We start from the raw sequence: 25,831 nt of genomic DNA on the forward strand, positions 1-25,831 counted from the left end.
CTATAGAAACTAAACGAATGTTGCTTTTGCCTGAAATTACCTAAGTCGGGCAAAAACAGTTATTTTGGAATTTTTTTTTTTTTGACTAGATTGCAGAAAGTTCCCTCTACTCTTTACTTCACTTTTGTTTTCTTTGTTTGAATATATATAAGTATATACATATATATGTACATTCAGTGAATATATTGAGACATCTCCATGGGAATATATAAGCACAGATTAATGAGCAATGCCATGCCTACTGAAAGAAAAGAAGATGCTAAAATAACTCCAACCTAGATGTGTTTCCCCCAAAATGGTTTGTTTTAATTTGTTTGAGTTGAAAATCACTTTCCAAGTTGATACCACATCTTTAAATTTTTTTTTTGTAAGTACGAGGAGGTGCTCAGCATAATTATGAATTACTGTAATTATCAGAAAAGAAAAAATATGATTTCTGAAGCACATGCTTTATTAGGAAACTAGGTGCTGAGTAAGTAGCTAAACATGTATTTCTTTCAGGTTCCTATATAAGTGATAGTTTAGTGAAATGACATGATTCTGTTTTAATATCCTGTTGCTTATTGTACCTGACAAACAGAAATGAGGAAAATGAAGAATTGGCTATCTGGGGTCATTTTCTTGAAACTTGCATATAATTCCCATTTATGCTCATTGGAATAAAGAAGAGCATTTCTGTAACAAATTAAGAACATGCATAACCTGTTATGACATAGTCATAGACATATAATAATGTGGTCTAGAATTACAGTACTCTCTTGAAGTGCATCATATTCAAAATTCACTGGAGATGTCTTAGAGACATCTGTTATAATTACAGGAACATGGTTTCTAATTCATTTAATTCCCTTTCCTACCTAAACTGTACATATAAGTGAATTTTAAGAGACTGTATAAATAAATTTTTAATTATGAAATCCTGTTATACAATACATTATTAATAATAACCAACAATGCATAATGTTTATGCATGAGTCCATTACAAAGATGAGCTAATGTATGTCAATTCGAAAAGAATGCACTAATTTGTCCTGAATTTGTGAATGAAGTTGAATCCATGACGTAAGCCAATGAATACAGTAACCCAGAGTGGGTTAGCATGCTCTTTTACAGTCAAGAAATACCTTGTACCTAATGCAGTTAAGAGGTATTTAGGATTTGTTCATCACATGTGATCAAGATCTTATTTTTCAGCGAGCCATGCGGTTATGAAATTTGGCATGAGACCATAGAGTTGACAGTATTAGATTTGTCAGGCAGGTGCAGAAGAAAATGGTCTATAGCATCCAAGAAACATGTATAGTTCTTACATTTCGGCACATAGAAATCACAGCCTTATTGTCATGGAATTTCCCCTTGGGGCCAGAGGGTCTGGAGGAATGTGGTTAATTGCATTGGGCTAGCGGTAACAGATTTCTGAAATCTCCATGGCCAGCTCCAGACACTCGCTGGTCTCGTGGCAAGACTCAAACAGGCTGCAGTCCATGTCACAGTTGCAACTGCAATCGTTCCGAGAGTGGCTTTCATCCGAGGTGTGGTGATACCTGTGAGAGGGGCAGCACAGGTTGGTACACACCGTTTCACATGTATCCGGGAGCATCAGGAGACAGTCCCAAAACTGGCAAAACAGACAGGTGAGGATGAGGGAGGCACACTCCTCTGTTTAAAGAAGAAGAAGAAGAAGAAAATGAATAGTGGCCCATACGGGGGCATCTCTGAAGGACAGGCATGTGCAGTGGTGTACTTGATGACTTTATAGCCAACTCTTAATTGTCCATATTAGAGGTAATGTACATCATTATTCTCTCAAGCTTCCCCACCCCCCATGCAGGACTCCCTCTGCTTAAGTAATTGCTTTATTAACTTCCTGAGCATTTCTATTGATTCCACATAATCTGGTTGTTTAAAATGCTGTCACTCTTCTGAACTCCTTTATTTACTTTGCCTGCAGAGGTGCTGGGAAACCACACAATTCACTGCCTATCTGGAAACCTTGCAACTGTCTGAAAACTAACAGGTCCTCCCCAAGTGCAGAGAGCTTTTGGGAGCAATTAGGATTGGGGACAAGGAGAGAGACCGTACAAACTTTTGGCTTCTTGTCTCAAGGATTGGTCATTTGTATGGTGTGGTTTCCCAGGAATCCGCCACATCCATATTTTACATGCAAGCAAAAAGCACATTTCAAAACCCAATACAAATGATTTTTAAATAGTTATAGTTTTGATGTTAGTTGTATTTTATTTTTAATCCCTGCGACCTTTGTGCTCCAGTTAATGTGAGGCCTTGATTTTATGTTCATGTTAAATGGAATGTGTCATCATATGCCTAAAACAGTAGAAATCTTCTCAATGCTCTTTAAGAAAATTGGTTTAAAAATTTACCATGCAGACTCATGAAAATCTGAAAAGTATCTCCAAGGTATTGAAGGTAATTGGTAATTCTAGCCCAACAGCTGTGATGGGTTATAGATTATTATAGTTTTTGTTTCCATAAAGGGAATTAGTTAGAAGATGTAGCAGTTCTCTTGTTAAAATTATAACTTTTTTTTTTTAGTCACAAAGTTCTCAAAAACGTGAGCATTTTATAAATGGGTAGGTAAGCGTTTACATGAGACATCATGTAATTAATTGAAGTCAGTATCCTGAAGATTATTGATGGTTGAAAGTAACAATCTGGCATGAATTGGAGAAAAATTCCTCCTCCTGATGGGCTTATCAATCAATTAAAGTTAGATTTTCATCAGGATTTATAATTCTTTCACCAAGAATGTTAATGTTAATAACTTTTGGTTTTCAGACTTCAGTTGGCTGAGAATACACAAGCCTGCAGGAGTGATTTTGCTCCTGGAGTCCTCCGCTGAAGGGTTCTGAGTATTCTTAGAGCCCTGTTCATTTACTTCCAACAGTGTTTTCCAGAAAACCTTTTTACTTTTGTTATTCAGCTATTTGTTAATCTGTAAGAGGAGGGAGAACATGGAAACTTGCTCTAAAAGGGAAAAAATATTTTGAAGATTTCTTTTAACATACTTATATAAAGGTCTAAAGTGACCTTGCTTATAGGTAAACAAAAATCCTGCCTCCATCCCGCCCTGCACCCCACCCTCCATCCCTGCCTCACAGCCTCCTTTTTTTTTCTTCCCAATAAGACGGTGATAAAGAACCTCACTGTGACTTTTATGAGGACTTTAATTGCCATATATTGTTGCAGGTGCTGTGGCCATTACTAAGTACTTCTGGGGTAGGCAGCATATCCCATAATACCCCTAGGGCGTATGTACTCATCTCTTTGCCAGACGGGGTACCTTTTTTATTCACTTAGAGCCAGTTTCTAGCATGTGGCTAACTCACCCATATAAGTCAGTGCAAACCACCTACAAAAATTCAGGAGTTACTTAGCACAGTACCTAGACTCCGTTTCATGTATGCGTTTCTGAAGAGGGCGTGTTTGTCGTCAAAGATATGGAGCAGAAAACCTCATCAAATTTTACTAATGCCAAGAAGACTATGCTTGCAGCCCCTGGCAAAGAAGTTCTCAGTAGAAAATATTCTCCATATCCTTCAGGCTGGAGACTCAAGAGACTGACTCAGGCTATGATCATATAAAAACGATCCAGTGGGATCACATCCTTTGTAGATGGAGATGTGAGGTTGAAAATTTGGTTTGCAGGCAAGTTAGGGTGGGAGCTGGTGTTTCCTATCAAAGTATAAAATACCTATTTGGTATTGGACTTATACTTTCCTGAGAGCATGTAATCTTTTGGTTTAATTCCTCTTCCCAGTGTTTTCTCAAGCTGGCAGATTCTGGAGGTCTCCACTCCTGATGTACCCTCTAGATTTTATTTACACACACACACACACACACACACACACACACACACATGTTTGGTCTAGTATTTTGGCCAAACTGGCATTTGTTTTCTTCTACCTCTCTACTTTGCATTTGAGAATAGAAGAGCTCATTTTTTTTTTCTTTTCTGTGTATAAGTCAGTCCTTTTTATTTGGTTATATAAGGCAGGACCTCTTGCCCAAAAAAACATGGCAACATTGGTGAATTGAAAACAGATTTTTCCAGACTTTCAAGAGCATTGAAAACTTTTCCTAAAAGGCATATTACATAGTTCTACATAGCCAGGCAAAGCTATTTTGCATATGGACAATTTTTGTTTGCACAAAAGTAGCCTAAGAAGTGGGGGGAAATTTGCAGCTGTTTGAAAAGAGAGTTGGGCTTCCCCTATTCCGGAACAGGTGTGTTTTCCTTTGCACTATTTCTTGGGGCTTTCATGTTTAATAAACATGATACCCAAAGCCATAGCCCATGATTAGCACCCCTGCTCTCAGCCCATCCAAAAGAGTATGTTATGCTTCCTCTGCCTACTTTGTGTCTTTTTGGCAATGTCTTCCTTCAATCATCTCCCATTTACCAAGGCCAAATTGCGTCTAGATCTCCCCTCTTGCCCCATTCCACACACCTGTCCTTCTTCTGACCTCCTCCTGTGAATGACTCCTGCACACTCAGATGAAATAAGTAGAAAGCTGGGACTCATTCTTGTCATTTCCCTTTTCCCCGTCCTACCACCATCCTCCCTCCGGCTCCTTGCTGAATTCTGCTCATCCTGGCTCAAGTTGGTACATGAAAATCAGAAGACTCTACCCACCTGTAGGGCCGCCCCCTTAGTTCTGGCCACTCTCTGCCATTGTCAGGTCAACATCACTAGGCTCCTATCTAACACATGGCTTTTACAGGAGCCCAGTTCAAATTCATCAGCTCCTGTGATGTTTTTCACTGTAGGTGGGAAGAGCTCACTCTCCCCTTAAAGTCTCACATCCTTGCCATAGCCTGCGAGTCTCGTGATAGATTCCTGACTATTTTTCTGGCTTCCCATCCTTCTGTCCTCCTTGCTCACTGAACTGTAGTCACACTGATTCAGCATCAGACCCTGACCTGCCCCATCTGAGAGACTTTGACCATACTCTCTCTTTGGCCTGTGTTATATACTTCCCCCTCACAGCTTGACCTGATTCTTACTCAGCCTCTGAGTCTTTATCTTGAAACATCTTCCTTCTGAAACTCTCAGAGAATTCTGTTTTTTCTTCATGGTAGAGACCATTGGAATGATATGAAACTAATTAGTTTATTAATACAAAGATTCTCCCCCTACTAGAACCTGAGTTACAAGAAAGCTATGTCTATTGTTGAGTGGATGAATGAATAAATGAATGATGGGAGATAAGTAAAGTCATCCTCATTTTGTGGGTGAAAGCACTAACACTTAGGGATTGTCCCTGACTGTCCTGAATCTTTCAACTGTAGGGTGGTTGGGGGTGGGGGCAGAGAGGTTCAGATCTCAGTCCTTCCGGATCCAAAGTCTGTGCTCTCTTAGCCGGTGCTACACTGGAAACAAATGCACAGTCCTGGGCACTTTGTAGGTAGGTACCTCACATAGGTCCTGAAATAAACCTGAGTTGAGTACTATCATGTTCTTTTACAGACCAGGAAACTGTGGCTCAGGGAATTTAAGAAACACAGAAATAGAGGAGCCATGATTTGAGTCAAACTGTCCCCTTCAGAGCTCTGAACCCTGCAGCTGGCCTGCCCTTCAGAAGGCTCCCACTTCTCTGTCACAATCCAACATGGCGTAGGATATGGCTGGCTCATGGAAGGCCTGCTACCCTTTCTCTCCCTGTTCTGCTCTGATATCCCGAGAAGGCTAACATCTGTTCTCCAAGTTCTGTCAAGTGGCCTCCTCCTTGCTTCAGCCAGTGAGAAGCAGTGGCAGGAAATGCGAAGGTGGGAAGAAGGGAATCCCAGGGGTCTTTCTCCTCCTCGCTCTCTGCTTTGAAAGTGTCTCAGTCAGTACCTGTATCTTCCCCTTGATTTTACCTCTTTCTGGACATCCTTCTTTCTGTAGCTCTTGTTAATGCCACTTGCTGGTGGTCTGCCTATTAATGGTTAGTTCCTAGTGGCCCATGAGAGAAGTCCAGGACTAGTCCTCTACTAGTGGCCTGGAGGGGACAAGGGAAGAGGTGGCAGAGCCTTGTTGCTAACGTCTAGGTGGCCTCACTGTTCCCTTACTTGGCTTTTTACCTCTCCTAATATCTTTGTTAGGAGGTCTCTGCATGTTGAAGCTCCTTTAATGACACCCCTGGCATCCTGGCCTGCTCTCAGAGTGGTGCCCATCCCCCTTTCCCTCCTCTTGCCTTGTTAAAACTGGATCAGAGAAGGTTCTAGGACGAGCCAAGACCTGCAGGCCAAGCAGCCAAAAGTGGTACTTGACTGTGAGCAAGAAGCCATGAAAACCCCCCTCCCCTTAGGTTGTTTCATTTCCTTTGTACACCCCTAGGGTACATTTAGGACATCGAGGCTGTAATGTGCTAAGTGATACTCGAATGATACTGAAGGATGAATGCAGCCTCCAGCCGTGCTAAATGTGCAGCTGGGGATTGGCTAATTAAGAGGGAGAATCTGTCTCATTAGAAAGGATCATGTTTAATTATAGTGGAAAAGGTAGCGATGCAAAGACCTTCCACCAGTGTACCTGAGGTCAGCCTCACGGTCACGGTCCTGAACTCTCTGGGCTTGCCCTCCCAGGCTTTGATCCTGTCACCGTGATGCCTGGGATTAAGAGGAGAGAGGGACAGAGGCAGATCTAGCTGTCCACTGGAGTTCTCATAGCTTTCCTCAGTTTCAGAAACATAGCACCTGCTCGTTGGGGAATCACTCCCCAAAATAGCAAGAATATGGTTCCTCCAGAAGTGGCTCCAGAGAAACAAGAATCTCCCTAACCCTCCAGACAAAAAACAAACAAACAAAAAAGGCAAATAAACATGGCCCCAACCCAGTATCCTGATATGTTCATGGTTAACGTGCTGTCCCAGCAGATTCAACAGAAGCGTGAGATTCTGTGACACAGTGACTCCAACGAACTACTCCAAGTTTTTGGTCATAAAGTATAAAAATTGGTTCCCACTTCTTCAACACTACTGAGTTCTTTTTTTAATTTTTTTTTAAGTCTGTAATGTAGAATAGGAATAAATAAAGTGTGACTGAATGCCTTTCTCTAGCTGGGGTATCATCCCTGATGTTATCAATTTTAATAGCTACTTAAATATGTCAAGATCTATTTAAGTTCAGACAAGCACAACTAACGTTCAAGTCAGTTCTTTAGAACAAGGCTGACTAGATTTGGGTGATACTTAGTAAATTTGTGCTTATGTTTTTTTCTGAGCAAATGAACTGAAATAATTATAAAATTGAAACATTTTATAAGGTGACACTACTGCATCTAATTGTATGAAATTTACAGTGTAGAAAATGTAATCATTTTATTCAGTAGTCCATGGTGTAATTAAGACTATTCTTTTGAGGTATCTTGTATTTATGATTTTCCTCTTCCACCTGGATGAGACGTCTCAAATTCAAAATTATACATCAATTAGGTATATTCTCAGGCTTCTTTTTAAGGCTCCTGTTTTCGAGCACTGTGTGTATTCCTGCTTTTATTACCCGCAGGGTTGCCTGTGCAATCAGAAAGGAGCAACAGAAACAGAGACGCAGAGAGTGCTCTGGACTTTTTCCATTTTATTCGGGAAAGGGACCACACAGGATGAGCCACAATTTACTAATAAAGTAATGTTGCAGCACATAGTGTGTGATATGCAGTAAAGATCCTTTTAAATTCCCATCAGAGCACACACCATGAACTGTGCTAATGGATGTAACACATTTTACAAAATCTGCATGTGTGAGGCTTTTCCATTCTGTTTTAAGTGGGGCAATGTATATAAATAATAGATATTAGCAATTAAGCATCCATTCCTATGCACTCATTTATACATTTGAAAATAAATTAACCACAAACTACATGAAAGTGGATGCAATCTTCTCTTTTCCCTTCTGTTTCCCCTGCTGTTCCTGAAAGATATTTCTGTATTTATCTCAGTACGAACAATGACCCCAGCTCTCAATTTCTGCATCCTTAAATTAATTACTACAAAAATTCTCTGACTTAACTCTTGAGATCCTTGATGTTTGCTGTTTAAGATAATGAGAGCTTCTTAGACACACTCGTGGGCCTTCGTTTGGATGTTTTGCTCTCTTTTTGATCCAGGTATCCCAAACTCTTAACTCAATGGGGGGATTTTTTTCACCATGTGGGAAGGGGATGGTGGGTTTTTACCTGTGTTGTCAGCCTAAAATCATGATTTCCTGGGTTATGACAGCCTCTCAGGCAAGGCTTAAGAAAAACAGACTAAGTCAGCTGTCCTTGTGAATCTCCTTTGATCTTTTGAAAACAAAAAACCAAATAACCAAAAAAACCGCCTCAAAAAACCAGTAAGTCATGAATTTCCTGCATGAGACCCTGAGTATCAGTTGCCATCTTAATGGAGTGGTCCTTTGGGCCTTTCCTGAGAATACAAGGGTTCGGGTGTCATGTTAGCTGCACCAGCCCTTCTCCTTCTCCCAGAATCCCTGCTAGGACAAATCAGAGTGGTTCTGGGAGACACTGTGTTGTACTGTGTGGATGTGTGTACCATGACAATTCCTAATTCAGGGGTCATGACAACCAAGATCTGTTACTTGCATCCCTGAGACAATCTGACAAAATGCTCTAGGGTCAGAGTGCTTTCTGGTGTCTCAGAGAACTGTCCTGTATCGCCCATTTTCTTGATTGGCATCAAACTCCAGCAAAGCCAGAAACATGGGCATCATCTTGAATTTGAGGTTGTAACCTGACAGTCCACCGGCCAAAGTTATCCCCAAGCTGTGTGTTGTTGGGAGTGTCTGGGGCTTCATAAAAGAAATCAAAGTATTGCCAACACTCAAAAAATTTGGCAATTTCACATGACACTCTGTAGCTGACAAGTCTGAACCTCTGTTTCCTTCTGGCAACAATTAGCTGGAGCTGAGTAGCTGCAGTGTGCTTCACTTTGCCCCAGTCCTCACCAATCCCTGTTGCTCACTGCCAGTCTAACTCATTATTCATATCATCTCCTGGCACCTGCAATCAATTGTTTCTGTAGCCTCTGGTCTAAAGCAGCCATGACAGTGTTTGTTACAAGACCATAAGGAACACATGTTAGAAATTTCTCCCCTTGCTTTTTGAAACCATAACCATAACAAAAGCAAAAATCTAATATCTATTATGTGCCAGGTCCATTATTGGATCCTTTATACACATTATTTCATTTGGTCTTCAAAACACCCTCGCTCCATCATATAGCTGAAAGACTGAGATTCAGAGATGGTAAAAAACTTATCCAGGTTTATATGGTTAATAAATTTCAGAGCCAGGAATTAAACGGATGTGATTCCACAGCTCCTGTTACACAAAGCCCATTTATTTATTTTTTCCTTATTTTCAAAAAGTAAATATTAATTTAAATATAGACTAGAAACTATACCCTCTTATATTTTCCTTCGAGAAACTGCAAGCTTTCTTTAAGTGCAAATGAGGATATGGAACGCTACAAAATTCTTGAACGGTTTGTGTCTCCTGTAAAGGGCATTATAAAGTCAACCTGATTTAAATTACATATATCTTGGTGTGGTGTGCATGACTTTGAACTTGACTGCGATGACCATTTAGGACCATATCAATTTGAAACTGGATTTGCAAAAGGAATGTGCCTTTTATAGTCATATGCATGGATAGTTGGATGTAGGTTGGCACTGACCAGAATGCCCAGGAAGTGATATCACCTAGAGGAATGAACACTGGTTGCTGAGGTAAGCATCGTGATATCTTTTATAGTCCACATCTATACATTTCCAGCATTTTAATACCATTCTACTCTGCCTTCTACTCCTCTCAGCCCAGCATCATGGGCTGAAATGGTCTCAGATTTGAGAAAACTTTACCATTCTTCTTTATCCCCTTCCCAGCTCCATAGCAAGCATGATTATATCTCACTGCAGCTATTTAAAACACTTTGCCTCTGATTTCCAGCTTTGAGAGCAAACAATCTGCCAAGCACCTCATAATTGCAGAGTGACCTTGACATGTGTCATTCACCAGGGTTTTCAAATCGAAGTCTTCCTGTTTAATATTCATAAAGGCTCTTTTTTTTTTTTTCTAACAGCATATGTGATGATTTTACAGGGGCTGGGGGTTGGGGAGCTTTATTTAGAGATGGGTTGATTCGGAGAAACATACCATCAGTGTCTCTCTGATGAACTGAAGTATCAGTTTGGAGGTAGGAAAATTTCGTTTGGCATTCTTCAAGGGAGGACAGTGATGTGCTGGATTCTGACAGTTTTTTCTCACTGGGGGTTTCCTTGGCTGGTCCATCTGTGATATTGAATTCAGATACTGAATTTATAATGATAGCATTAATGGGTTTCTCATCTGCATGCTTTTCATTTGTGAGTTGCATATCTAGATGAAAAAAGAAAACACACATACACAAACCCACTATAGTTGACATAACCTAGTGATCTCAGAATGGACATTTGCAGAAAGTTTCACACTCAAGACTTTTGTGAGAATAAGGTCTTAAGAGATTGAAGCATCATTGAATGGAACCATTTTGAATAAATATTTAAGAATAGAAAAGGGCAAGAATCATAAAATTTTACACACAGTACAAGTTTCCCTATCACAGACATTTGTAACACTTATTTCTACTGTTTTTTGTTTTTTGTTTGTTTGTTTTTTTAGTCATGGGTGGAGAGAATCAAAGAATTCATTCACTTGGATCAACAAAAGTTCATAGTTTGTTGTCAGCTTTTGGTCCAAGTGTTTTCTGGATCCCAGAAGCAGTAAAAGGGTCTTAAATGCTGGATGGACAGTGCTGCTCAATAATGTGTGTGATCGCGATCACGTGGTTTTTATTTCTTTGGATCTACAAACCTCAGTTTCCTCCTCTGTATAAGACAAGTGGTTATAAATGAACCATCTATCAGCTCATACCTGTTTCTACCCTCCGAGATTCTCAGTTGCCAACCCCTCCCCTGCCTTAGCATTTGTTAGGTTCCTATTCAGGTGACTGTTCATATGGCTTTTGAGGGTGTGCTTTTTGGAGTATATTTTATTTCCATATAACCACCTGGAAGGGAACCTTTGGCAAAATCCTTGACCCTTGAGATTCTGGTTGGGAGAGGCATAGAAAAGACCAGAAGGCCTAGGTGCTTCATGTATTTTAGAGCTCCCATATTCATTCATTTATTCATCCATTCATTCAGTCATTCATTCTTTCATTCATTCATTCTTCCATAATCATATGTGGGTCTGTTATATAAGAAACACTGGGCTGGGCATGGGGGATATAGTGGCACCTAGGACCAGCATGGTCCCCAACTTCCACAAGCATCAAAGGAGTTAGCAAAGATATAGCTAAATCACAATATTGAAGAGTGTATGACAGAGCAATGGAAGATGAAATCATGTTAGAGTCTGGGTCATAACCAGTCGTAACTTACTTATATACCCATTGCCCAGAATCCTAAGATCAAGAGAAGAGGTAATAGAAGATACTCTCAAACATGCAGACCAGCTGGTTCCTGGGGACACATTAAACCCTAAACCAACAGCAGCCCGGGTTATTTGGTGGCCCTCCTGGGAGATGGTGAAGTTGCATTCCGGAGCCTTGCATTCTTGTGGCTAGCCCAATGCATGTTTGATCCAATAATGCTCATGGAGTGACTGGAGTAAATAATACAACTCCCCAACCTGGCTTTTACCATGCTTACAATCGCTCAGTGCAAGGATACATTCTTCCCAGCATCCATTCACCTTTTCCAAAGTTGCTTTGTTTCAGGCAGATGGAAATCTCTACTGGGTCCTGCGTCCTCAGTCAGTGGTTCCCAGAGACTTGTCTAAAGAGTAAAATAACCTGGGAAATCTTTTAAAACTTAAGAATTTTTTCAAGCTCAGGCAAGCCCTCCCACCCCTTGGCAGATTAGCTCACAGCCCCCGGGGGATTTCTGAAGCTCCCTACATGAACCTTCAAAGGCTCCTGCATGGCATGGGAAGTGTCCGTTCGTTCAGCCCATGCCATTGTCTTGTTTCTCTCTCAGCCTCCAAACAGCCTTGGCTTTCAACCAGGTTTGCTTTTTATTCCCTAGCCCTTATGTTGCTGGCTTTAAATCTCTTGCTTGTGGTTTGATTCATTTTAAACTGGACTGGTAGAAGTTACGGATCATGAAAACATTGATCATTTATTAATAGCAATTAACGTAATCATGAATAGATGGAATTAGCTCAACCGATTGGGAAACTCTAGACTTCCTCTAACCCCAGAGAGAGTCAGCAAATTAATGTTGTAATGATAATGATATCAAAATAATAGTTTATTTTGGGGGGATATCAAAGTGCTGTGCAATCAGCTAATATTACAGATAGCTGTTCATTATGCTGTAATGATGTTTGGAGACAGATCATTCTTTGCCATGGGGAGATCGTAGGATGTCTAACAGTGTCTTGTGTTCTATACCTATGAGATGCCAGTAGTACCCATTATCCTAGGCTGTGGCAAACAAAACTGTGCGCAGATATTGCCAAATTTCCCCTCTGGGGCAGTCACCTAGGTGGAAATCCAAACCACTGTTTTATACACACAACCACATACTCCATGGCATGCCTTTCCTATCAGCTCCAGAGGTGACTAGTGCTTACAAATCTTATTTAACCGAAGCATCACAAACACTCCGGGAGGCAGATATTGTCAACGTCCCTGAACAGAGGGGAGTGGCGGGTGTCCCCTGTTCACAGATGAGGGAGTGTAACCAAAGCTTAGATAGTTTATTTAGATAAGTTGTCCCAGTAGTCCTCATTAGCAAATGACAGGACTAAGATTTGCACCCAGGCCCCATTGTATTCCCAAAACTCAGCTCTCATCCTTGTCTGTGTGGCATGCAGCATCATCTCTGATTTGTTCTTAGCTTTTATCTCTGCTTCCTAGCTGCAGAGACCGCCCATCGGCAAACCCCTCTGAGCCCGAAATCCCGTACACCATGTGTCACCCACCCAAAATCTAGCCTCGCGGGTTACTTAGAGTTCCTGTTGCCTCTCTCCCTGAGCTCTGCAAAGCAAGACTACCTTCTTGCACGCTCAGGGAATTCTGCATCTTTGGTTACAGCTGCTGTACACTGTACATTAAAGAGCAGCTCGGAAAAAGCTGGTAGATAACGAAACCTTGATGAGTATAGAGATTGCGGCAGCTGTTTGCTTACGGAATTAATTAACAATCAGTTCAAATTATCACACGTAGTCAGGCTGCATGTAATTTAAATTGCTTTTGCACAAAGTAATTCAGGAACAAAAAAAATGTTGGATAGAGGTTACTGGAATGTAAGAACATGCGGAGAATACTGTATACAGCCAAGTGGTATATGATTCTCTTTTTAATTTTGCGACAATTTTAAGTATAGCATTTTGAATCTAAGTGGTGTGCTACATTAAGCAACCATTTGGAGCCACTGGGTTTGTACTGAGAGAATTTTGTGGTGAAGTTAAACTGCCATTCATAAAGTTATTTTAATTCTCTATCTCTGTTTATATTTTTATTTTTTTTTTATTCCCCAGTGGGAACTATCTGTTGCTCATTAGAAAATCATCTGACATACATACATTTCAGACCCCAGTCTGTTCAACCCAGAATTCTGACATCTGAAGTGAGTCACAATTTTTGGGTGAATGTTACTGACATCTTCCATCTTTTATAGATGGAAAGCTAACAATAAATTTCCCCGGATTCCTCTCTTGCCGTGTTATTTGACATTGTATCCCAAGTATTATAAAGTAGCATAGGCTAAAAGGAGAAACATATAAAAAGTGGTATCACATCTCCTGCAGAAAAAAAAAAAAACGATTTTGGAATTAAATAAGGAACTCGTGAAACTATATTTGGTATGTTATACATAGTTCTTGACATTAACTTAGAGAAAATAATTTTTTAACAGAAAAAAAAAACACCCAAATTAGGACAAAAATTAGAAGCTCAACTCTATTTCTAAGGGAAAAAAATTTAAGTGTATATTAAGTCAGTGAAATAGAAAATTCATGTTTGGGCTAGAAGTAATTGCAGAACCAATGGGCATAAACTTAAGTAACAGAAAAGACAGGCAGTTAATTAATTTTTTATTGCCATTGAGCAAATGTTATTAATTTAATTCAATTAACATTTATTGAGTGCCCACATGCAATGGATGAATCAATATGACAGGAGCTATTAATTTATTTACTTTATGTTATTAAGGAAACATTTTAACGATTTTCATTTTTGCTCACTAAATGTGACTTTATAATTTTTGCATCCATGCATTCTCTATTTGAGTGCATATATAAATATATATATTTATACATATGCATTCTAATTGTAAATAAGTAGCATCTCTTCTTCCCAGGCTCCTCTCCTCCCATGCTATTCTTGCTTTTCTCTCCCCTTCCCCTTACCTCTCCCCTCCCCTCCCCTCCCCTCCCCTTCCCTTCCCTTCCCTTCCCTTCCTTTCCTCTCTCTCTCAGTTTAATTCCCCCACCTGCACTGTCTCTGTTTTTGGTTTCTTTTTTTCCTTCCAGTTCCTTCAACATGTTTATTCCTTTATTCCTCTCTCTGTCCTCTTAGTTCCTCTCTTTGTGTCCTACCCTCCAAGGTGATATTTGTCCACACTCCCAATTTAATTATTTTTCTTTGTGAAGCTGGTTCCCGAAACTGTGCAGTTCATCAGCCAGCTGGGCCACGTTTACTGAGGGTTAGACTATGTGTCTGGCCCTGTACTGGATTCTGGGAGATTCAGAGAAGAAGAGCAAAGAGTCTCAGTCTTCAAGAGGCCCATAGTCAGCACAAACTATAGTCACACCCTTGTAACTGACTATTGGACATTTTACTGGCATTATCAGCTAATCTTTACAATTAGTATATCTCTTTCTACTAAGGCCTTATTCTTCTCCCCGAACTGGGTGACTCTGGATATCCCTGGAGAACCGACAATTCAATTTCTTTTCACTGTATTGTCATTTTTAACAAATTCCCAGTGCTTCAAAATATTCTTTGAATGGCCTCATCTTTCATCCTAATATTTACCAGTTCTTTTTCATTTTTTCTCTTCAATATCCTACAAATGTATCTTAGATTTCTCATTCCCATCACTACCACTCAAGATGAATCCTCTTGGTTCTTTAATCTGTATTATTTCTGTCACCATTGGTCTCAGCTATAGTGACAACCCTCCCCAAGACATCGTGTACACTATAATTGAAATGATGTTTTCAGTAATATTCTTCTCATCATATTACTCATTAAAAAATCAAAACAACACACACACACACACACACACACGCACACATCAAATGTTAATAGCTCATCATTACCAGACTATTTTCCCATTCTCTTATTCTGAATTAATCTATGTATTCTATTGAATCCATGGATTCAATAGAAATAGAAAAATAGAAAAAAAGAAATAAGAAAATAGAAAATAGAAAAAAAGAATAGAAATAGAAAAAAGTGTTAATTTTTTCTTTTAAGTAGTAAACTCCAGAACCCTACACATTGTCAGATAAGTCTTTAAAACAGGGTTATTTGGGGGCACCTGGGTGGCTCAGTTGGTTAAGCATCTACCTTTGGCTCAGATTATGATCTCGGGGTCCTGGGTTTGAAACCCATATTGGGCTCTCTGCTCAGCGGGGAGTCTGCTTCTCCCACTCCCTCTCTCTCTCTGTGCTCTCTCCCTTTCTCAAATAAATTAAAATCTTAAAAAAAAAACAGAAAGCAAAACACAGGGTGATTTAAATTCTGGATCAAAATGTTTAAAGTCAATGTGTATTTCAAAAGTATGGGCATTTCTAAAGCTATCATGATAAATTATATTTTCCCCTGGATTTAAACTATCCTCTAGCTTAGAATTTTGTATTGTAATTACCTGGGGTTGAAATCAGATTGAAGCAGACAGATGACATTTCAAGGTATAAGCTACCAAACCATAAACAAATAATTATGGTTAGTAAATGTAGTTAATTGAAGTAATACTGAAGAGGAAAAAAAGATGTTTTTTTTTCTTTATATGTAGAGTTTATAAAGTTCATACAAATGTTGAGTAATTTTTGTTGTTAATACTAGAAGATATGGGCTGTATTCTCCAAAGCTTGGTAGATAAGAACACAAAATTGAAGAGCATTTGACATGACAGAACTTGCTGGAAATTATGAGAAAGAGCTAGAATCACAGTTTCTAGAGGTGTAGAGAACTATTATGCTTATATTGAGGACAATTTTGGGAGCTGATACTTATGGCTAGAGACAGAACAAAATTAGGAAGATGAGGATTTCTCAGTACTGACAGATGCGTATTGAAAGGTGACCGGTACTTCAAGAAGCTGCATTTAAAACAACAACAACAACAACAACAAAGCCAAAACCACAACACATCTTCTTTTTTGGAAACCAAGTGGGGGATAATTTGTTCAAACTAAGGGATGAAACTCTTCTCACCTTTTCAAAGGAATGGAAATAAGTTATCCATGGCATGTTTCATTGCTATATTCTATGAGATAGGACAAAATAAAATCTTGGGTTTATTAAACCTCTTTTTTGGAGGGGAGTGGAATCAATGAGGTAGAGATATCAGACACTTTTTTCCTGTAATTTTCAAATGCCAGCCCTGGTGAGATGTCCTTTAAAGACTTTCAAGTTAAAGCAGTGGTTTTATACATCATTGTTTTGTCTTCTGTGGTGCTTTAACTAAAACCCTGCCTCAAAAAGCATTAGATGAAATGTTTATCAAGGGCCATGACAAGGGGACATTAAGCCTTTTCAATCAGCATTAGTAAATCTTTTTTTTTTTTTTTTAAGAGAATAAAAGCAAAAGAATACTTTTTGTCCCGATGAAATAGCCGTGAGCGTTCAAGGTGAAAAGGATTAAAGAGGGGGAAAGAACCGAGAGAGTAAGGTTGAGAGTAAGGTTGAACCCTTGCCAAGCTTCCTCCACACCCTGCAAAGCATTTCAACCTTCTGGGACCGAAGTGGGGTTTTTGGCCTAATGCTTCTAGATCATTATCTGTTTTCTATTCCCCTGTAGTACGCTTGGCACCGGTAGACAGACGCAGGCTAAGTGATATACTTTTATAGCTAGATCCTAAGCTTGTAACAAGGAAAAATTCTGTCCTAGGAGGTGGCTGGATCTTCAGACACGGGAACAGTTTGCAATTATGGGTCTCCCATTCATTTGTATGCAGTTACCTTCAGTTTAATGTTTATATAAAGTGTCTCAAGAAATAAAGATGATGTTATTTCAGGAAAAAACAAATTGGTTAGCAGTTTTTATAGCTTGATGCACTTGGGTTAGTAATACGTTTAGGGCTTTAAAAAACTCAGCGAAGCCAATCAGGCTATAAACTCATGCCTAATTGGTATTACATATACGGTTGCTTTTTTATTGTCAGTATTTAAATATAAATGTTAAAAATTAAGCTATAATTATTCAAAATAGTCTCTGTTATGTTAAAACCATCACAATTTATTCATCCCAACGAAGCGAATGCCACTTAAAGTCTCCTTCTTGCATTATCTCATTTGAGGCTCACAACAGTTTTGCAAAGTATTATTATCACTATTATATGAATGAGGAAATGGATGGAAGGTCAGAGATTTTAGTGGTTTGCCCAAGATTACCCTGCTGGTAAGGGGCAAAGCTGGTACTTGCACTTAGGTCTTCTAATTCCTGTGACTGTCAAACTTCACGCCTGCAAATCGCTTTCTGACACCAGGCACTCTGATAGGAGATCAAAATACTTTTCTGAAGTACAACTCCTGTATCCCTTCTGATGTTTCTCTTTCCAAGGGTGATCGGCCTCACTAGTCATTGATTAAGGGAGGCACTGGGCACGTGTGCTCGAAACTAGAACTCCAACAAATGACTGCGTTTTCCATACCCCTCAGAGTCCAAAGCAAGTGTCATCCTCTCTGTGAAGCTTTCTGCAATGACCCTGACTCCAACTGAATTTAATTGTTCACCTTGGAAGTCCCCAGAGGTCTGGGTTGAGATCCTTTTTTTTTTTTTTTTTTTTTTGTGTGTACTGTGGTTAATTGCGGGTGTATTTCTCTTCTTCCTGTTGTGAGCTCCTAGAGGAAATGCATGCTCCATTCATCTTTGATTTCCCGGCACCTAGCACAGTGTCTGGCCTAAAGCAAGTGTTAAATAAATTTCAGATGACTGATGAACTGACTGACAGATTGAATGTGGGGTGTCTCAGCTTTCAGTTGACAATTGACTCATTTTCCCTGGGACAGGTTTTCTGAGCACATCTACCATCGGTCTTCCTCCCCCATTCTCGATATGCCAGTTAATCCTGATGAAAGTCTAAAAATTCTCTTTTGTGCTAAAATACATATTAATTTTTATTTTGATTTGAAGGCAACATTTGCATTTATATCTGTACAACTGTGAAGAATGTAAAAAGGCACAAAGAAAATAAAATCCCCTATAATTCTACCATTATTAACACATTATTATATTTGTTTCACAAAAAGACAATGGAAATATTTGGTGTATATATATATCTTTATATATGTCAGAGCTGGAATATGTCTATATTACAGATATTAAAATTAGAATAGAATATATATGTTCTAATTTTAATAAATTATATATATCACATGTCTACTACTTGCAAGATGTGTCACTCAATTCAGTATATTATATATATTATATACAGTGCTTCCAAGATGTGTCACTCACTCTTTTAGGACTTTTGCATAAATGAACTCATTTAATACTCCCAGCAGCTCTGTGGTAGTTACTACTGGTGCCATGCCCATTTTTTGGATGGGGACACTTAAGCACAGTGATGTGAAGTACTTACTCAAGGTCACACAACTACTAAGGGATGAAACTGTGATTTTTAACTTAGCCATCTGGCTCCAAGTCCATGCTTCTAGCCATGATGCTATATTGTCTTCTAGAGATTTAACAAGAAAAACAGTATCAGGATTTTATCGAATATATTATATATGCTACCCTTATATCAGGAGCATTTCTCTCTATCCTAAAGATTATTTAAAAACATCCTCAGGTCTCAATTCATGTGTCACTTCTTGGGTGAGGTCTTCTCTTACACTAAATCTAAAGCAGTATTTCTCAATGGGGGCAGATTTTGGCAACGGCTGGAGACATGTTTTATTGTCCTGACAGGAGTGAGTGCATTTAGTAGGGTGAGTAGCCCAGGCGATGCTGCTAAACATCTTTCAAGGCACAAGAACTCCTTCTCCCTGCCCCTGCCCAAATAAAATGTAAAGACTATGGTTTCAAATGTCAGTAGTGCTGAAGCTGAGAAATCCATATAGAAAGTAGTCCCAGGCTCTTACCACCAGCCAATTCCATGTCTCATTGTCCTCATAGTGCTTTCCAGTATTCTGAAAATGTTTTGTTTATGTGTTTGTTGGTTCACTTGTGGAGTTCAAGTATCTTCTATCCTTGACTGAAATATGAGAGTTTTGTCTGTATTAATTAATTGCTATATCCTGGCAGACGATGTGGGACATAGTTGGTACTTAATGAATAAGGGGTCAAAGAATGCATAACATTTCTTGCATGGTGTATCATAAAGTACTTAACAATTTCCCCATTCAATTAAAAAAATAGATTGTTTCCTATTTTTGCTACTTGAATACCCTTAAGCATTACCTTCATGAATCTTTTTGTATATCTATTTGTTTATATCAGTTGAATTAATGCAGAATGACTTATTGCATTAATGGCCAGATTTCTAAAGGTCTGAATAGATTGTACTAATTATTGCCTTCCAGAAAGATCATTTCAATTTATACTTACACCAATAGTAATTGGAAGAAGTTTGCTGTTCTCAGGCCAATTCTAGATTTTACTAATAAATAATTTATTTTTATCAGTTCGAAAAGAACATTGAGTCAAGTTTCCAAATTTTCTAAATCCAAAAAGAGTCTTTCACTATCATGAGAGGTAGAAGATTTTTGTTTTGTTTTGTTTTGTTTCCATATGCACTGCCTTTCTGAGGAAACTTCTTTCCACAACTAAATTCATGCGTAATGCTGAGATCTCCTGCATTATTCAGAGTAGGTAGTAGATCAAGAACTGTTATTGAACAAAGTTTATTGGATGATTGACAATTGAATTTGGATCATTTAGCTCATTCTTGCCTTTGTGTCACAAGGTCTCTGAGGTGACATATCAGGTGACAGACTTTGGAGGCTCCCTGTTTACTTCGAGACCTTGAGCAGTTAGTATCCATCAATGATACACCTGGATAAATGGAGAATAGAGACGTGTTCTACACAGGGACCCTGGGGGGGCCAGAAATCAAGCCCCACTGGAAGGAAGGGCAAGAAGTAACCAGGAGAAACAAATGACCTGTTTATTCACAACCCCTTTTTGCCCACAGCATTTGCCCAATGTATTATGGAATCTATGAATCTAATTGAGGGGTTAAGATTTATTTTTCTGGTGGAACCACATGGTAGAAGTTGACCCTGTGGTCTCCAAAGTGGCATATATAGACCTAGTAGATTTACAAAACTATCCAATGGGGCTAGAACATCTATTTACATTAATTTTTTTAAAATCCCAGTATAGTAGCTATTTTTGCATATTTTATAAGGTATATAGCAGTTAATATGGCAGCATATGTGTCCATTGTGTGTGCATCTACATCCGTGTATGTCTACACACATGCACACAAGCATGCATGCACGCATGCGTGCATATGTGTGTGTGTGTGTGTGTGTGTGTAATGGGCTTGCTATCCCCCCCTTTTTTTTAACTAATAAAAGTTTACAATAAAAACTTTGGAGGTCACTGGTCTAAGTAATAGACTAAGGTCAGCTCTCTCTCTGTCCCCCTCCACCTGAAGGAAAATCAATTTTCTTATTCTTCCTTTTGGTACCCAGGGTGTGGTTGCTGGAACATTTACAGCCACAGCAGCTGCAGTAGTGGCCTGAGTAGACTTTTCCTCTGAGTTTCTATAGTGGTAACAGGATTAACAGACTCTATTCTGGAAGTACTTGGGTGGCATAACACCTCCCAGCAGAACTATTCCTGACAAGGATGTGCAGATGGAAATGCATATTTATGTCACTTAAAGCCTACCAGAGACACAAGGATTTGAGCTATAACAATAAATAGAAAAAAAAAAAATCTCCAGCGTTTTTGGTAACCCATACTCAAGTGCATTGACTGTGCTTGGCGAAAGACCTACAGTTTGCTCTTTGTCCAAGCATAAAATATTCAACATTCACGCATGTTAAGGTAGACTATTCTGAATATATTTGAGAGTGTTAAAACAAGCTAGCACAAAGTTAGGTTAAAATTTCAGGTCTTAAAAATAACAGGACAATTCTATGAAGTGTTTGGGCCATTTGAAGGGGAAAAAGTCTCCTTTAGAAAAAGTGTCCAATTATTCCATTTACTAATAATGATAGGTTTGAAAATAATTTCCAGAGGCCGAATAGTCATTGTAATCCAAGCTTACAGTTTAAGATATCTTTTTAGCAAGCCTTGATATACCTTCTGCTAGCTTCCTTCTAAAATACTTAACGACAATAGAGAAAAAGAAAAATGTTCCCATCCACAGAATACGTACTATATTGACCTGGAGATATTTATTCTACATATCAACCCATTAGAATTAAATGGAAGAATTCAATCAGTCTGGCATTTATGCTGAGAAGGAAATGAGCAGCCTTTATTTCCCTGTTCTTGGCTCAGGAACCCAAAAACTGGGTTGCCATGACTTTTGATGAGGTGTGCTTTGTGACCTGAACAGAGAGCTCTAACTCTTTGTCACTCTAACCAATCCAGGTAAGGTTTGTGACAAGAAACAGAAGAACACTTTCAAAAACTGTTCAGGGTTCTCATTAGGTTACACGAAGAGCTCTATGAAGAAAGGAGAAGATAATCTCAAGAAGCAAATTGAGATGAAAAGCCTACAGGATGGATCCAAAGGGACATGGCAAAATTAAAGAGTCTGAAAAAGTCAAAATTGTACTTAGAGAATTAAAATCTGCCTTAGGAGCAGCAAAACACAGAATTGACACGGCAGAAAATAGCAGTAGTAATGTGGAGCACAAATATGAACAACTTCCCCATGGTACAAAGGTAAAAAGACAGGATTCAAGCTATGATAGCAAAAATGGCACTAGGTACATGGATCAAAGCATGCAGCTGTCACCTAATAAGTAAGTTTTCCAAAGAAGAAACCAAAGCAATTTAAACATAAGCTTTGTTCAAAAGATAATCCTGAAGTATATGCTCTAAGTAGAGACAATTTTTGAATGTGTACCTCACTGCTTAAAATTTAGGAAAAAGAGACTCACAATCCTAGAAAATATTTTGAATTACAAAAATAAAGATCTTTTTTCAAACATGCAGACAAGCAAAACTGTAGGAAAAAAAACTGTCCTGAGTTTGTCCCCTAATTCTTCTTGCACAAAACTAAGTGCCAGAAAACAGCCACACAACATTTTCTCAATTTTGAGGGAATAAAATTATGCCTTGATAATTTTATCCTCAATCCACTCGACTTTTCTGTGCAGAAGTCCAATAAGTCATTCTCATCATGCACTCTCAGAAGAAAAATGTCCTACCCCAGATAAAAGCAATGCAAACTTTCTTGAAAAAACTATTTAGAATCCTATTTTCACTTTGTGAGACAGCAAAAACAAAATCAGGAACTGAAGTTTTGAGAAGCTGAGGTGAGGAAAGGTGACAGATCTTCCCTAGGAATTACAATGACACCGTTGGGCTGAGCTTCAGCATTCAAAACCAACTTTCATTGGAGTATACAAAGCCAGAAACCAGGAAGTGTGTGGAAGTCTTTGGTCTCTTTTTTAAGATGGTATCTGGGTGTAAAGTAAGGAAACCTTTGCATGATTAATTTTTATTCTTGATTGTGGGAGTAACCTCGAAACTACATGTAAGAAAGATGCTCCAGTAAAACCTCCACTCACAGAAGAGTTTTCTGAATTTTCCAACTGAGCATGGATTTTCCAATTTTCTCAATCTCAGGTTTTCTTAAATGAGCATTTCCGTGCAAAGGGTTGTCCTGGAGCTTAGAAGGATATATTTCTTCATTGAAGAGATAGTCCCTTTTCAAATGACAAATTAAAAATGAGGATCTTTAAAATGAGTGCCAGAACGTACTAACATCATGATGTGGATTAGGAACAAAGATAGTTGAAGGGAAGCATTAGTGGCTAGACTGGTCAGTGTGGTAGACACTGGTAATTTTCTTTTTTGGAAAGTGCTAGAGGTACTTCCTTTTTTAACAAAAGGAATGACGAAGGCAAGTATTGTGTATTTTTATTCTTAAGTGAATTTCTAAAATATTTTCACAAAGAAAGGAGGAAGAGAGAATGAAGGAATGAACTCCAGATCATCACTCAAGACTCAAAGGAAACGGTGCTTTATTTAACAACTATTTGTCTATTGCTACTGTACCTGAAAATCCTTCCAGGTCCTGGGAATACAAGGTTGAATGAAACCCATTTCTGCCCTCGCAGACGTCTCAGCCTTCCCTAACCTGTGAAGAAGAAGGTCATTTCTGTGCTTCCATAACATTCTGTGTTAAGTGCATCTTTCCACCTTGGTGTCCCTGAGCCTAGCCCAGTGCTTGGCATAGAAGTCAAATGAATGTAGGTGTGTGTCAGCTTACAAAAATGGCAGGTGACTGAATGCTTTAATATGGTTCTCTGGCTTCTTCTAGTCCTGTGCACTTCTGTATATTACATTGCATCCGAATCAGGCACGATAATAACCAATGTGGGTGCAATATTTTCAGATAAAAAGTTTTCAGAGATGGAGCTCTCTGGAAATTAAATAGAATTATAGAATTTTAGATGTGGAATTAACTGTAGATGTCAGTCAGTTTCATTTCCCGCACACCAATTCATCCCTTCATTCATTCATTTAGCACCTGCTATAATAATAAAAGTAATGATAGTTAACATTTGCTTCACACTGTGAGAAGCTTTGAATGGATTCTCATTTAATCCTCACAATAACCCAATGAAGAAGTTATTACAAGTTCAGCTTTCCTAGTGAGGAAGGGGGTTGTGCTTTATTCACTGTTACATTCCTAAGCTAGCCAAGATCAGAGTAAGAATTTGAATTTAGGTTTTTGGCAACTACAGTTTTTCCTCTTAACCACTGTGGTGTATGCAGGGAATGCAAAAGTGAGTGAGACCTAATTGTGCCGTTGGGGACTATGGTGTCTTTAAAGGAGATTGCCCACAAGCAACCCTTGTCAACAGGTAGATTGCCCACAGGCAAAACTTCTATGCCATCTGTAACCCGATTTTTGTGCCAGTGTAATTCTGCTTAATAGCTAATGGCTGGCTAGAATTCCCCAGTGAGGCCAAGGTTCAAATGAAGGGGGGAAAAGGAGATTGTGCATTATGGGAAATAAGATAGTTTGGCTGTTGTCCTACTTTCTGGGACTCTGATGCATATGATTATGTCAAGTTATCATTGTTAAGGCCATCTTCCATGTTTACAGGTCATGGCTCAATTCGAAGATGAAGGTTGGTCCTCATCCCTTCAGTTGGGTGGATTAATCACCTGACTGCCCCTTTAAGAGGCTCTAGCAATTAGGTTGTCATAGAAACAACAGCAACCACAACAACACTCTTGCCCCTGGCTGACATCCTGTAGATCTAGTAGGTGAGTGCTCTGGCTCTACCCAGTTTAGGAAACAACAATATTAACCACGCCCACCCTTTATGCTTTAGGTTTCTCAAGGTGCTTTTATGTTCCACATGCTCCCCTTCAAGCTGACAGGACAAAGACGTTCTGCTGGTTCTTTTTCACTCTGGAAATTTAAGATCTAAGGTAGGAGTACAGTCATAGCAATAGAGTCTCAGAGGTTGGGTAAAATTGGAATTCTTGGCAACTGGAGTTGGGGACTCTGAAATTCCCAGGTCTTCAGTTTCTGAAATACTTTTATGTTACCATAAAGGTAAAACTAGTCATTGTAGTTCATTGTTAAGAGCTCATTGGCATTTGTATTTTTGTCAAATGAGTTATATAAAACTGCATTTTAAATAATTGATATTTATGGATATGTTTGTGTCTGTGTGCTTGTAATTTAGTACTTCGGATGGCCAGGCTTTCAACAAAGCAGCTCCCTACTACTGCTACATCTGCTTCGGATTAATCTCACTTTAATTGAATGCCAAATACATTTGCAGAAGCTCAAGAAGTTGAAAACAGTAACAGAAATTCTAAAGGAATAATACTTAAAATGGAACCATAGGGCCTCCTGGGCTACATGAACTTACTTACTACTTAGCTAATGGAATATTTAATCCTGAAATGAGCCAGCCATACTTTGTTTGAAGTTGTCCCTTGGTGATACAAACAAGTATAAATATACCAGGTGAGTCCAATTCAGTAATTGTGCCAGACTGAAAGAGTGTTGTTGTTTTTTTTTTCCTCTAAGCTCCATAAGATAGAATATACTGCTGATGCTTTAAAGAAAATACATATGCTATTGTCAAGGTTGCTTTGAGACGAACACCTTTACAGGTGATCAGCTTGTTGGGTCCAACTAGAATATGTAAACAGGTTATACAGTGTGTTGGCACGAGCCCACTGACGCCTTGTTTTAGAATACCTGGACAGTGATTCTTAAACTTTAGCATTCATCAGAATCACCTGGAGTGCATTCATCAGAATCACTGATGGCTGTTATACTCTCAGGATTTCTGATTCTGTAAGTCTGTGTTAGGGGCGGACTTTAATTTCAAGTAAATTCCCATCACAGAGAATGATGGGAAACTTGGGGTGTCTTATGGTCACGTCTGCCACCTGCTGTGATCACCACCTAGTGATTCTCCTGAGTCTCTATTAGTCTATTTGCAGCAGGACA

The 25,831-nt window shown here is 39.0% G+C and overlaps 1 protein-coding gene across 1 annotated transcript in view; it reads right to left on the minus strand.

Annotated features, from left to right (window-relative positions):
- Positions 1-1,399: 1,399 nt before the first annotated feature.
- The window catches only part of MDFIC2 (MyoD family inhibitor domain containing 2), a 48,749-nt gene continuing 24,317 nt past the window's right edge, over positions 1,400-25,831 (minus strand). Inside the window, exons 3-4 of the mRNA XM_032867461.1 lie at positions 10,155-10,376; positions 1,400-1,659 (exon numbers count right to left, since the gene is read on the minus strand). Coding sequence (XP_032723352.1) covers positions 1,400-1,659; positions 10,155-10,376 — 482 coding nt within the window. The remainder of the gene's footprint in view (positions 1,660-10,154; positions 10,377-25,831) is intronic.

This window comes from Lontra canadensis, unplaced genomic scaffold (genome assembly GCF_010015895.1).
Source record: "Lontra canadensis isolate GAN:19392208 unplaced genomic scaffold, GSC_riverotter_1.0 scaffold34, whole genome shotgun sequence".
In the NCBI taxonomy this organism is placed as follows: Eukaryota; Metazoa; Chordata; class Mammalia; order Carnivora; family Mustelidae; genus Lontra; species Lontra canadensis.